This window comes from Stigmatopora argus, chromosome 18, assembly GCF_051989625.1.
Source record: "Stigmatopora argus isolate UIUO_Sarg chromosome 18, RoL_Sarg_1.0, whole genome shotgun sequence".
In the NCBI taxonomy this organism is placed as follows: Eukaryota; Metazoa; Chordata; class Actinopteri; order Syngnathiformes; family Syngnathidae; genus Stigmatopora; species Stigmatopora argus.
In genome coordinates this window covers 975,317-989,210 of record NC_135404.1, presented here as the reverse complement: position 1 = coordinate 989,210, position 13,894 = coordinate 975,317, and the positions used below count along the sequence as shown (strand labels likewise).

At 42.4% G+C, this 13,894-nt stretch overlaps 1 protein-coding gene across 9 annotated transcripts in view; it reads left to right on the top strand.

Annotated features, from left to right (window-relative positions):
• The window catches only part of LOC144092640 (uncharacterized), a 97,278-nt gene that overhangs the window by 9,146 nt on the left and 74,238 nt on the right, over positions 1-13,894 (top strand). For 6 of the 9 annotated variants that reach the window (XM_077625627.1, XM_077625632.1, XM_077625628.1 and 3 more), the window contains one exon: positions 10,880-11,222. In XM_077625627.1, coding sequence (XP_077481753.1) covers positions 11,016-11,222 — 207 coding nt within the window. In that variant the 5' untranslated portion in view covers positions 10,880-11,015. Of the gene's footprint in view, positions 1-10,879; positions 11,223-13,894 lie in introns of those variants that run through there. The other 3 variants (XM_077625629.1, XM_077625631.1, XM_077625633.1) reach the window with 3 other exon arrangements.

Here is a 13,894-nt window from a genome sequence, read left to right as displayed (position 1 = left end):
TTCAGCACGCCATTGTGGAATAAATTAATCTACCATGCATTATGCCAAAATTAAGCCAACATTCGGAACACGGCAACAATATCCTTTTCCAAGGACACCAAGCGAGTGGTAACCACTAGGAAAAAAAGAACCAGCATTATGAGGGATTTACACCGTAGATAAGGTCGTGAAGCTAGCATGATGAGAGGACGTGAACACACTGCTTGAGGGCCACTCAAAAACACCCAGTGCCCCAACTGATGAGGACTTTGTTGAAATGATCACATCGGGGGAAGAGGAAGAAGAGACATCAGACAACGACGAGGATGAAGAACGTGTTCTTCCTTCAGCATCTGCAGGAGATCTTCTAAGTGGCACGAAGTTTCCAACAACGGTTCGAGTAGAATGATGACAACATGGTCGGAGTGATCGAATTTGGCCAAAGTATTGACAGTGTCATGTCATTGTACAACAGCATATTTGTAAAAAGAAAGAAATGGCCGTTGCCATGTTCCTTTTGCACCGAAACCTCTTGCAGAAAGAAGCTCCTCCTGTTGCTCCTATGGCGCCCCCTGAAGATGCCATCGATGATCCAATCAATTCTTCTCGAATCTGACAAAGAGGACCTGGACTAAAACGCACAATAAGTTAAAAAAAATCAAGCTGAGAGGAACTATTTTAACTTTGACTACAGTACATGGTCTCATCTCAACTCATCTAATTTTCTGAACTGCTTTATCCTCACTAGGGTCACGGGAGGTGCTGGAGCCTATCCCAGCTGACTCCGGGCCAGAAGCAGGGGACACCCTGAATCGGTGGCCAGCTGTGTACTTGTATTTTATTTATGGACTACATAATCTGCGATATTTGATGGATTACTGTAATCACATTTTCACACACACAACTATAATAAATTCTATATTACACCGTTGATCAAAAATTAAGACATATCACCATTCAGTAGATGAGAAAGTGTCTCAAAATCTTTCAACTCGGTAGTACTTTTGAATTTATTGTAGATTTGTGTTAATTGCATTGTCGCAAACACGTTCAAAAGTTTTGAAATGCAGTAGGATGTGAAGTGAACATTGTACCAAACACAAAGCACTGAAATTAAAATATGTATCTTTTTTCTCATCCGATTGTTAGATTGATTAAACGTCTATTTGTCGCCAAGTTTATTTGTTGCTGCTCTACCATTTGAAATTGATTGGGAATGGCACACAGCACTGAGCCACCTGGAGCACCATGGGAACTATGTGAGGATGCTTTTCATTGACTATAGCTCAGCCTTCAACACTATAATACCGGACATTCTGGCTGACAAACTCTCCCACCTTCGATTAATCCAGCAGCAGATGGAAGAGTATCCTCTTCCATCTGCTGCTGGATTAAGAATTTCTTAACCAACCATCCACAAACTGTTAGACTTGGTCCTCACCTCTCTTCCTCCATTACACTGAGCACCGGCTCCCCTCAAGGCTGTGTACTGAGTCCTTTTCTGTACTCCCTGTACACCGACCCACCACTCTAACTCCATCATCAGATTTGCCGATGACACCACTGTGGTCTGACTCATCTCAGGGGGGATGAGTCTTCCTACAGAGATGATGTCAACAAACTGTCTTCGTGGTATTTGGTGAACAATCTCACTAAACACCATGGAAACTAAAGAAATAATCCTGGACTTTTGCAAACGCAGCAAAGATCTGGCCCCACTCCTCATAAATGGAGTATGCGTAGACAGGGTCCAGGCCTTCAAAGTCCTGGGGGTCCACGTCACGGACAAGCTCTCCTGGTCTACCAACACCACGGCAGTGGTGAAGAAGGCCCAGAAACGATTCCATTTCCTGAGGGTACTCAGGAGGAACAACTTGGACACTAAGCTTCTGGTAACCTTCTATAGAGCCACAGTGGAGAGCATCCTGGCATACTGCATTACAGTGTGGTACGCTGGACCACGGGAGCAGACAGAAAGGCCATGCAGAGAGTGATCAACAATGTCGCCCTGACACGTTTGCAATGTTGATGTGACTTAAAAGGGACAGGCACACTGCACACAAAACATTTATGAAGACATTTTTCCGCAAACAAAATAAGGAACTAGGCCGGGGTGTTTTCTTAGTTACGACGCTAAGTGATCGACTCTGAGTTTCTGAAGAAAGGGAACGGTTGCGTTTTCTTGTTGTTGGAAAAAAGCTTTTGTGTGAATTGCTGGGATCGGACGAACTCAACCTACTGATTTATAGTTTGCAGAGAACGCACATTGCACAATAGCACCCTTGGCAAGTTTTCTAGTGAAGTCTCTTGAGTTTGTGTAGCAGCATCAGGGCTTCGGAGATCATCTGTCCCGTGTGCGGTCGTTTGGTCGCCGGTCTTTTGGTTGCCGGTCTTTCCGGCGACCAATCGACCGTGTACCACAGATCAGTTTGAACAGATGTGACCTCTGTCCATGGTGGTGACTGACCAGTAAAACAATGATTTAGGGAAGCAATAATTTGGTCTATTTCTTATGTAATGCTGATTAATGAATGTTGTTTATATTTAAATGGATTGGTCCTCTGGCAACTGCATTTGAACTGCACTTGAGTTTGACTTAGATTTATTGGATAAAGGGACTATACAAATTAATGAACATATACATGTAAATATGTAAGATTATAGCCACAGGTTAATTCCATTTGTGAAATTAATTGCCCACCCCTGCTTTAATATTAAACCTCTTTTTAAAGTACATTCTAAGACCACAAAATTTTCAGAGAGAGCAAATCTGGCGACGAATTGTCAGTTGGACGAAATGTCTGGCGGCGAATCCGGCGACCAAACGTCCGTTCGACGAAACGTCCGTTCGACGAGCTGTCCATCGACCAAATGTCCGTTCGACGAAACGTCCGGGGACGAAGTGTCCGTCGACCAAGTGTCCGTTGACGAAACGTCCGGTCACGGTGATAAACACATGGCCTTCATGTTGTAGTAGCACCTCTGGTCAGTGCTGTTGAAGAATCTGCCAGTATTGAATAGACAAAATTCCACAGAAAAGCTTAGACAAGTCAGTGTGTGAAGTTAACTCATATTCTGCCATTGACGGCAATAGGCGTCCAATCCATTTTTATTGGGCGATTGGCAGTTAAAGAGCCCATTCATTCACTGCGCTTGTCAACAGTACATTTCAAACAGAGGTTCCACTTTAAATGGATTGGTCGTCTGGCAACTGCATTTGAACTGCATTTGAGTTTGAGTTATTTATTGGATAAAGGGACTATACAAATTAATGAACATATACATGTAAATATGTATTGCGTCCCTAATGCTGTGGAAGGACTTTATAGCGCAGTCGCACCTAAGTATGTCAAAAAGTAGCTAAGGCAAGTGGGGATCGACTAAATGAACTCAGAGCTGATTAAATCTCATTTAAATCTTTAAAAATGGCAGGCGGACCATGACAGCCCGTTTATCCTGTGCCATGACATACGGCCACCTTTGGCCCCACTGGATTACCCTCCACATATGACGGCTGTATATCAGCAGGTCAGACTCGGAGGCTTTAGCGGCAAATTATCAACCGCCATACCACCCCCTCAAGAAGGTTCGGTGATTCATATAGTAGTACAGTGGTACCTCGAGATACGAGCTTAATCCGTTCCGGGACTGAGCTCGTATGACAAGATTCTCGTAACTCGAGCGGAAGTTTCCCATTGAAATGAATGGGAAACAAATTAATTCGTTCCAACTCTCTGAAAAAAACACCAAAAACAGGATATTGGATTGAAAAAAATGTTTTATTTCTTATAATTCGTCATATATTGACAAAGTAATAAATAACGAGTGGTTTGATAGTAATAATGTGTTTAATAGGAGTAAAATTAGACACATTTTGCGGAGGGTAGAGACAGCGGCTTACACGGAGGAGGGGGGGGGGCTGTTCGGGGGGCTTTATCCACGGCAACAATGCACTCGTAAACGAACAAACAAATTTAAATTAACTTGGATAACTATATACAGACAGACACTCAACGTTTAATGTAACTTCAAACAAAACTAAATTCTACATTTGTTGTAATCTTTTTTACCTTACGTCAGTGGTCTCAAACCGGTCCTCAAAGGGCCGCAGTGGGTGCAGGTTTTCATTCCAACTCAACAAGAGGATACCTTTTGCAAGTGTAATCAGTTAATCAGTTGATTGCAGGCAGGTGCTACTTATTTTAGAAGACACCTGATTGGTTAAAATGTCGGCACTGGATCGGTTGGAACAAAAACCAGGACCCACTGCGGCCCTCGGCGGAATCGGTTTGAGACACCTGCCTTACGTAGTTCTACGGGTTGACACCACCTGGCCGCTCCGCCGAAGTCTTCAAAACGAACGCATCAAGAGTTTTTTGTTTTTGTCTACCCTTCAAAATATTTCGATAATGTCGCATACAAATGTCATCACAATAGGATAACGCACGACCACTTGCCAACGAGAAATAGTCTTTAAAGAACGATCGCGGGAGCTTCTTTACTTAGAAAGAATAACAGGAAATACAAAAGTTGAGCTTACCCACGTATTGATTGTGGGTAATGAAGTTTTATTCTGAGAAAGGTTACCATTGCCTATGGGTGTTGTGTGCACGAGTATACTTCATTACCCAGAAAGCCCTCTTTTTGCCCGCGCGTTGTGCATTTCCTGGTCGTATGAGAAACTCGTCTGAATTAATCGTTCCGTGCTCGTAGATATTGTTATACACGAAAGATATGCAAAAAAGACCTGGCTTGGTTGCATCACGAAATTTTGATCGTATGACGGGCGAATTATTCGATCGAAATTTCCCTCGTAAGACGAGAATTTTGTATGACGAGCGGTCGTATGACGAGGTACCACTGTACATAGTTTACTAGTATGTTTGAATATTGTTCTCATTTATCAATAAATTTTTATAGAGTTTAATGAAGATCACAAGGACAAGGAACCTATCACGTGTGCAATCTTTGTTTCATGTCAAAAAAATACCGGATCGGGGCTTTCGAGGGCCTGAGTTGGCCACCCCTGCTCAAATATACCACAAAATAACCACAGGTTAATTCCCTTTGTGAAATTAATTGCCCACCCCTGCCTTAATATTAAACCTCTTTTAAAGTACATTCTTAGACCACAAAATTTTGAGAGCGAGCGAATCCGGCGACAAATTGTCCGTTCGACGAAATGTCCGGCGGCGAATCCGGCGACAAATTGTCCGTCGACCAAACGTCCGTTCGACTAAACGTCCGTTCGACGAACTGTCCGTCGACCAAACGTCCGTTCGACTAAACGTCCGTTCGACGAACTGTCCGTCGACCAAACGTCCGTTCGACTAAACGTCCGTTCGACGAACTGTCCGTCGACCAAACGTCCGTTCGACGAAACGTCCGGGACGAAGTGTCCGTCGACCAAGTGTCCGTCGACGAAACGTCCGGGTACCCATTGCCAGCCCTCGCTACCTCAGCAGAGCCGGGAACATTGTTAGGGACCAAGACCACCCTGGTCCCAACCTGTTCCAGCTGCTGCCCTCTGGCGGACGCTACAGGTCTCACAAAGCATGGACAAATAGCCTCAGGGACAGTTTTTTCCCAAGAGCCATCAGGACTCTGAACTTGAGTTAGCATGACACACAATCCCTTCTGTGCAATAACTTCGGGGTGTGCAATAACAATGTGCAATATCTTAGATTGTGCAATATTTTTGAATTTACCTTGCCAGGATGTGACTTTTTATGTTTTTATATTACTTATTTATGTTTTTTACTGGGAAAACGCACTTTGTGGAGTAGCACCACCGATTTCGTTATACGCAGCTGTGTATGATGACAATAAAGGCTTTTGATTTGATTTGATTTGTCTACTATCAATGAATTAATTTCATTTCCGCGCAGAATTATGAGAAGACCTTCATCGGCTCGAACAATATGGCCTTTTTGTGGCCATGTTAGTAGGGGCAACTTTACCACCAGAGGCAATGAATTGATAATACATTAAGTCATACATAGTTTATTTCTGAACTGATTTGTATCAGAGCATATGATTTTTACTCAGTAATCACATTAGACGGCCAATCCATTTGAAGTGGGAGATGGCAGCGGATGAACACATTTTCAGTGCGATAGTCAGTAATCCCTCGTATATCACGAATAATGCAGACCAGACATGGCCGCGACAATCGAAAAACCATGACGTAGGATCACCCCTATTATAACTACATATCATACTACATGTTTTCGCGCCTACACAAAAATAGAAGTACACAAGTACAATTATAAAGAAGTGTATTCATTAAATATTACAGTTCTAGACATATATCTTTATGCTTAACCTAGACCTGGCAAAATTTAAATTTACCAATGGCAGGATTGCAAATTTTGGAGCTACAATATCTTCAGAAGGGACCGTAAGGGGAACCGTGGCGGGGGAGTAATGTTCTATATTAGGGAATACATTAAATGTACACAACCTTGAATGCATCAGCCTTAAAATATCACTAGCCCCACAGATGTCAATGACTTTGATTGGCATATATAGATTTCCATCCGCCTCAATACATTCTACACGGAGCTTCGGGCCCTTCTTGGAGAGTGCGACACAAAAAGTTACGTTATCTTACTTGGAGAGTGCGACACAAAAAGTTATGTTATCTTACTTGGAGATTTAAATATTCACTGGTTCGATAAATAAAATCTGAGACAGTTGAAATCATTGTTAACAAAATTGAACTTTACGCAACTAATCAAAAGCCATACTAGTCTATTTGCCTCCTCCGAAAAATGTATAGATCTGCTCTTTTCCAATAAGTATGAGAGGATCCAATAAACGTTCAATATGATTACAGGTCTACCGGACCACAACCTCATCCTATGCTCAAGAAAGTTTCCTAAAAATAAATACGCATGCACCCAAAAAAACATATTTGAGCAGTACCAAAAAGGGAAATCCTAAATCTGACACAGGCATTGAACAATATCAATTGAGACGATTATCTCTACCATAACCATACCAATGAGAGCTTCAACACTTTCATGACCATTATCCAAGACACAGTGTCTACATTCACAAGAAAAATTAAAATAAAATCATCAAAAAAGAATCACCTCTAATGGTTAAATGAAAACATACAGGCATTAATAAAAACAATCAGACAATGCTCTCAAAATATCACTTAAAACAAAAGGGATTAATGACAGACAGACATTTACTTCTCTAAGAAACAATGTACCTAATAAAAGAAATTCGAACTGCACAATAAATTTCTTTATAGACATAACACCGCAAAAGGGAACACTAAAGACATTTGGAAAAATATTTAAAAACTGGCAGGAAAAACTTACAAACAAATAAAGGAACTACAATTGAAGTAGAAAACAATCCGTGACCCAAGGCACATAGCTACAACTTTAAATTATTACTTTCTAGATTCTGTTAAAGAACTGACACCTAGCATCCCTCAAATACAGGGGTGGCCAGCTCCGGTCCTCGAGAGCCCCTATCCAGTCCGTTTTCCATATCTCCCTCAATGATCAACTCATCAGCAAGCTGTCCAGAAGCTTGATACCGATCCAGATTATTTGATTGAGGTGTGTTGGTGGAGGCAGATATGGAAAAAAAGACCGGATCGGGGCTTTCGAGGGCCTGAGTTGTCCACCCCTGCTCAAATAGAATATCACCCACCACAACCAATGAACCCATTCTTAATCTTAACATAGTTTCGCAGTCACAATTTGAGAAAGCGGTATCTGGTCTCAAAAGCTTCTAAGCAAAAGATGTGTTTAACATGGATGTAACATTTATGAAATACCACAAAAAATCGCTCATAACTCAATTAACCACTATTGTAAACAAATTCATAAACAATAATCTCTTCGATGAGGTCATTGATTTTTACTATAATTTGGACAACGTCGGCGGGCCGGATGAAAAAGCCTAACGGGCCGTATATGGCCCACGTGCCGTAGTTTGAAAAACATGTACACACACGCCAATAAGAGCCAATCCGGGAGCGAGCGAGCGAATCCGGCGACGAATAACGTACACACACGCCAATAATACACAACTTATTGATAATTTTGATATTGGATATTTAGATATTAATGCTCTGACATTTATAATAATAATAATAATAATAATAATAATAATCGGACATAGGCCCCTGTCGTCGTTATCACAACACAAAAAGCCTACTTGTCATCACACGCAGAAACTGCATGTGACGAAATTGATGGTGCTTCTCCATAAGCTACGTTTACTCGGCAAAAGACCTAAATCAGTGTAAGTTACGGACTTGTAATTTGGCATTCTGCTGTTGTGGATACAGGTCGCTTACCTCTCGCTTACCTCTCACTGTCTTTCACTTACCTTACTTCAGTCAGCTAGTAGGAGGCAGATCACCACCCAAACCTCTTTTTATATTACCGCAGAAGGGAATGTGTGTTATGTTACCACGAGTTTAGATTTCTGATGGATGTGGGGAAAAAACTGTCCTTAAGCCTATTTGTCCGTGCTTTGTGGGACCTATAGCGTCTGCCAGAGGGCAGCAGCTGGAACAGATTGTGACCAGGGTGGTAAGGGTCCCCTATGATGTTCTTGGCTCTGCTGAGGTAACGAGGGCTGGCAATGTCTTCCAGTGAGGGCAGAGAGCAGCCGACAATCCTCTGGGCAGTGTTAATCACTTTCTGCATGGCCTTTTTGTCTGCCGCCATGCTTCCAGCGTACCACACTGTGATGCCGTACGCCAGGATGCTCTCTACAGTGGTTTTATAGAAGGTCATCAGAAGCTTGGTGCCCAAGTTGTTCTTCCTAAGTACCCTGAGGAAATTGAGTCGTTTCTGAGCCTTCTTCACCACTGCCGTGATGTTTGTAGACCATGAGAGCTTATCCGTGACGTGGACCCCCAGGAATTTAAAGGACTGGACCCTGTCTACACATACTGCATTTATGAGGAGTGGGGCCAGATCTGTTCCGTGTTTCCGAAAGTCCAGGATTATTTCTTTAGTTTTCGTGGTGTTCAGTGTGAGATTGTTCACCGAGCACCACGAAGACAAATTGTTGACCTCATCTCTGTAAGCCGACTCATCCCCTCCTGAGATGAGTCCGACCACAGTGGTGTCGTCAGCGAATTTGATGATGGTGTTAGACTGGTGGGTGGGTGTACAGTCGTATGTGTACAGGGAGTACAGAAGAGGACTCAGTACACAGCCTTGAGGGGAGCCAGTGCTTAGTGTAATGGAGGAAGAGAGGTGGGGACCAAGTCTAACAGTCTGTGGTCGGTTTGTCAAGAAGTTCTTTATCCAGCAGCAGATTGAAGAGGATAGTCCAAGGTGGGAGAGTTTCTCAGTCAGAATGTCCGGTTTTATGGTGTTGAAGGCTGAGCTATAGTCAATGAAGAGCATCCTCACGTAGTTCCCATGGTGTTCCAGGTGGCTCAGTGCTGTATGAAGAGCAATGGCAATAGCATCATCAGTGGACCTGTTTGCTCTATAAGCAAACTGGTGAGGGTCAATTGAGGGAGGGATTGTATTCCTGATATGGTGGGCTACCAACTTTTCAAAGCACTTCATGATCACAGGCGTGAGGGGACAAAGTCTCTCTCTCTCATGACTATAATTTTGAGAGCGAGAGATTACCTGGTTGATAGCTTTCAACAACTCTCTGTCTCTCTCTATCTCTCTCATGATTATAATTTTGATTATAATTTTGAGAGCGAGCGAATCCGGTGACAAAACGTCCGTTCGACGAAATGTCCGGCGGCGAATCCGTCGACAAAACGTCCGTTCGACGAAACATCCGTTCGACGAAACGTCCGTTCGATGAAACGTCCGTTCGACGAAACGTCCGTTCGACGAAACGTCCGTTCGACGAACTGTCCGTCGACCAAACCTCCGTTCGACCAAACGTCCGGGGACCAAGTGTCCGTCGAACAAACATCCATCGACGAAACGTCCGGGTACACTTCTTTATATGCGCACAAATTAAACTTGACATGCGCAAAACTGCAAGGTGACAAAGACGAAACACCATAACGCAAGACGATGCGGCCAATACGGTCTTTTATTTCAACATAGAGACAATAAAACAGATAAAAATTTATTTTGACGTCTATGAATGAATAAAAAAAACCCATCTAGATAAAACATGAAAAAACTCACTTACTTGTGCCTGCCATTGCTTGCTCAGGGCGACGCCATCTTACCGTAATTAAACGTGCTCTGACTGGCCAGAAGCGAGTAGCCTTGATACATGTGGTTGTAGTGTTTACCATTAGCACATCGGAATAGTTGTTAAGGCTGATCGAAGGTCTCGCGGTCGATCTTTAAAATATCAGCCTTGATACTGCGTAATGTGTATCTCATGCTATTATTGCACCCAGAGACTTAGTGAAAACTAGGCCGCTACGGACACACTTCCTGGTTGTACAACTCACGTGACTTCCTTTTTGAATTTGTCTACGTGCAGGCAACACCCTTTCGGAATGTGCAATCCAGCAGACGATCCTTTTGATTCATACAGTATCTCAGAAATACCATGTGCAATGATTTTTTCTTAAGATTTTCCCTTCAAAGTAACAGAAATTGTAAAATTCAACAATTTCATGGCAGTTTTAAGGGTACGGCTTATACGCGGAGGCAGCTAATATGTGAGAAAATACAGTAATTATTCTTCTACGGTAAAAGATGGTTTCTTCTTTCAGCGCCCAGAAGAAGCAATGCCATGATTTACGTCATATTTTTATCCCCTCTCTTCTGCTTGCGAGTGTTAGCGTGAATTTTGACTTTTTTATGAATTTAAAAAAAAAGTATACTATATATAAAAAAACTGCGATGTACTAAAGCTGCGAAAGTTGAAGCTGCAGAGTGGTGAAGGATCATAGTAATGTTTGCTCCATGATCTTTCGTTGCAGCATAATAAACTGACCCTTGCGGCATCTTCACCATGACAACCAAGCAAGCTATCAGTTAATCGACATATGAACAGGAAAAGATCAAGTGAAGCACTGCAGGCCTGAGAAACCACCGAGACCCCACTGGAGAAGGTCCATGGAGAACCTTGGCCCCCTCGTAGTCCTGCTTCTATTGGTGACATCGGTTGGATGTGAATTCCATGCCTGCAGGCGCACAACAGATCGTGGCTGGGAAGCTTCCGCCTGCCAGCCGCCGCCCACTAATATGAGAGAAGCTATGCAGATAAGGGTTGATCCACCAGGGGTCACCTGTGGGGACCCCCCGGAACGATTCTGCAACCTGGTCAGTGATCTGTCTTAAAGGAGCTATGTGAAAGGGTGTATTCACAACCACAGTCGTACCTCTACTTACGAAATTAATTGGTTCCAGTACTTTTTCGTAACTTGAAAATTTCGTAAGTAGAGGTGTACTTTATATGTTAATTCTCTAATTTGTTCCATTGTCCTCACACAACTACCAACTAAAACCTTTATAGTTGGTCAGTGTCCCAATTTCTGTATGAAAGATGTGAGGAAACACACAAAATTGAGAGAAAATGATAAGGAAGTGATTTATTAATGTCTTAAAATAAATAAGGCATATAAAAATGTGCCCTGCACCACTGAAATAGTTCCCTGCTGGGAGACGTAATACCCGTGTTTTTCCGCCAGATGGCGGAAAGAGCCCATTCCACCAGGGCCTACATTTTAGACTTTTACGTGTGCCCTATGTGTTTGTCTGGGGGGGAGAAAATGCAAACTCCACACAGGTGGACCGACCTGGATTTGAACCCAGGTACCCAGCTGTGAAGGTGACATGCTAACCACTCACCTGCCAGGCTGCCCTGAGATAGAATGCGAGCGATGAAATGAGAGACCAGTAGAGAGTAACGATGTTTAAAAGAAGATCTGGGCATTGTACGGCCCCCAGGCCGCCTACGGCCCTTTGGTTGGTTGAGATTGGCCCGCATCAGGTTGATTGGAAATTACAAAACAAACATAATTTCATATTTTACCTCCTGCATGGACTAAACTGGCATTGCTTTTATTTTGAAGTCATTGTTATCTTCATGTGCATAATAACGCAATACAATAGAAATGTAAGACATCCAAAATGCCGGGTGATGAGAAAAAAGAAAAATATGAATGCAATATGGACCACCAAGTATTTATTTACTGAAATTAGTGGTAAAGTAGTGTGTTTAGTTTGCAGAGAGCAGATTGCTGTGTTTAAGGATTACAATTTGAATCGGCATTACAAGAGTAAACATGCGGAGAGATACAAAAATTTAGTGATGCTGAAAGAGCTCGGAAATCGGATGCTTTGCTATCCCAGCTAAAAAAGCGGCAAAGTGTTAAATAGAGTTTGGAGCCTGAAGGCAGAGATTCAAGAGGGAGTACTTTGGTTTGGCCCTCCACAATATTTTCTGTTTCTCATGTGGCCCCCTAGAAAAAATAATTTCCCACCCCTGTTCCAACGTGAGAATCAAGGCATCCACGACAATATTTTCAAAATAAAATAACGGATAAGGAAATGCATTTACTTTTTGGGGGATTTCGTAACCTGGATCTTTTTCGTATCTCGAGTCACTCATTTGCATATAAAAAAAATTGTAACTTGAAAATTTTGTGCCTTCCTGGTTGTACTGCTCACGTGACTTCCTTTTTGAATTTGTCTACGTGCAGGCAACACCCTTTCGGAATGTGCAATCCAGCAGACGATCCTTTTGATTCATACAGTATCTGAGAAATACCACGTGCAATGATTTTTCTTAAGATTTTCCCTTCAAAGTAACAGAAATTGTTCCAAAGTGAGAATCAAGGCATCCACAACAATATTTTCAAAATAAAATAACGGATAAGGAAATGCATAAAAAATGTCGTAACCTGAAAATTTCGTACCTAGAGGCATTCCTAAGTATAGGTATGACTGTACCTTCTTTGGCCCAGGCCAAGCCTAAAATGGCATTGGTGCCTACCTTGGCTGTTGTGAATACAAACCGGCAAAATATGGTGCAGAACAAACAGCCGGGCCCAGAACTTGCGAGACAGGTGGTTTTGGTAGGTTTCATGTGTCAAAACGACCAGTCAGCCAAAAGCTTAAATCACACTTTTTTTTTCATGATGGTGCCGTCAGGCGGCAGCCAGTCGCAGTAGCTCTGTCCACTCTTATTTGTTTTTCGTGTTTTCAGCCTTTCTATCTTTTTTTCAATTACATTTTAATATTAATACAGTCCTTTTTACTTTACTTTATACTTTTTACTTTAATGTTTTTACAACGTTTTTGTTCTGTTAGCTTGGCTTGGCTTCTTTCTGCTACTTCTTTTTTGGAATCATTCAACCATGCCTCCGCTGCCATACACATGGGATTAGCTGTGAGCAATACGCAGCAGAAAGAGCAACACCTCGACGCCGCTGGAAATCCGGATCTGGACAAAAGTGACGGGAGAAGAAGCGACGCTTCAGACCAATCATTCCATCTATTATTATGGGGAAAGTGAGATCCTTCTCCGATAAGATGGAAGAGCTGTCGGCACTTACCAGGCCGGAAATGGAGTGTTGTACTCTGTTACTGTTGATTCAGCTCCAGACTACAAAGGGACTGTGCGGATAAGATTGGAAGATTATCTTTAAAACCTCCAGACTACTGAGGGACTGTGCAAATCATCTTGAAAGAGTGGTTGTGCACATTTAATCTCAGTCTCAGTCTGCAGAAGGTCCCCACCTTGTGGACTTCCTGTGTGTGGCTCCAGTTTTTTTTTTACCTAGGTCTACAATGTCTTGCGTGTCTGTCTTCCTACTGCAACCAAGGAAATTTCCTGAATTTACAGGATGAAATAAAGTTATAATCTAATCTAAACTATTTGTATGTAAGAGGCTTTTGTAGCTATATGTATAATGGGCAATGTTTTCTCATTAGCAGTATGTCATTACATAAAAAAATATGCCGGAAAATAACTATGAAAATGCTGACAA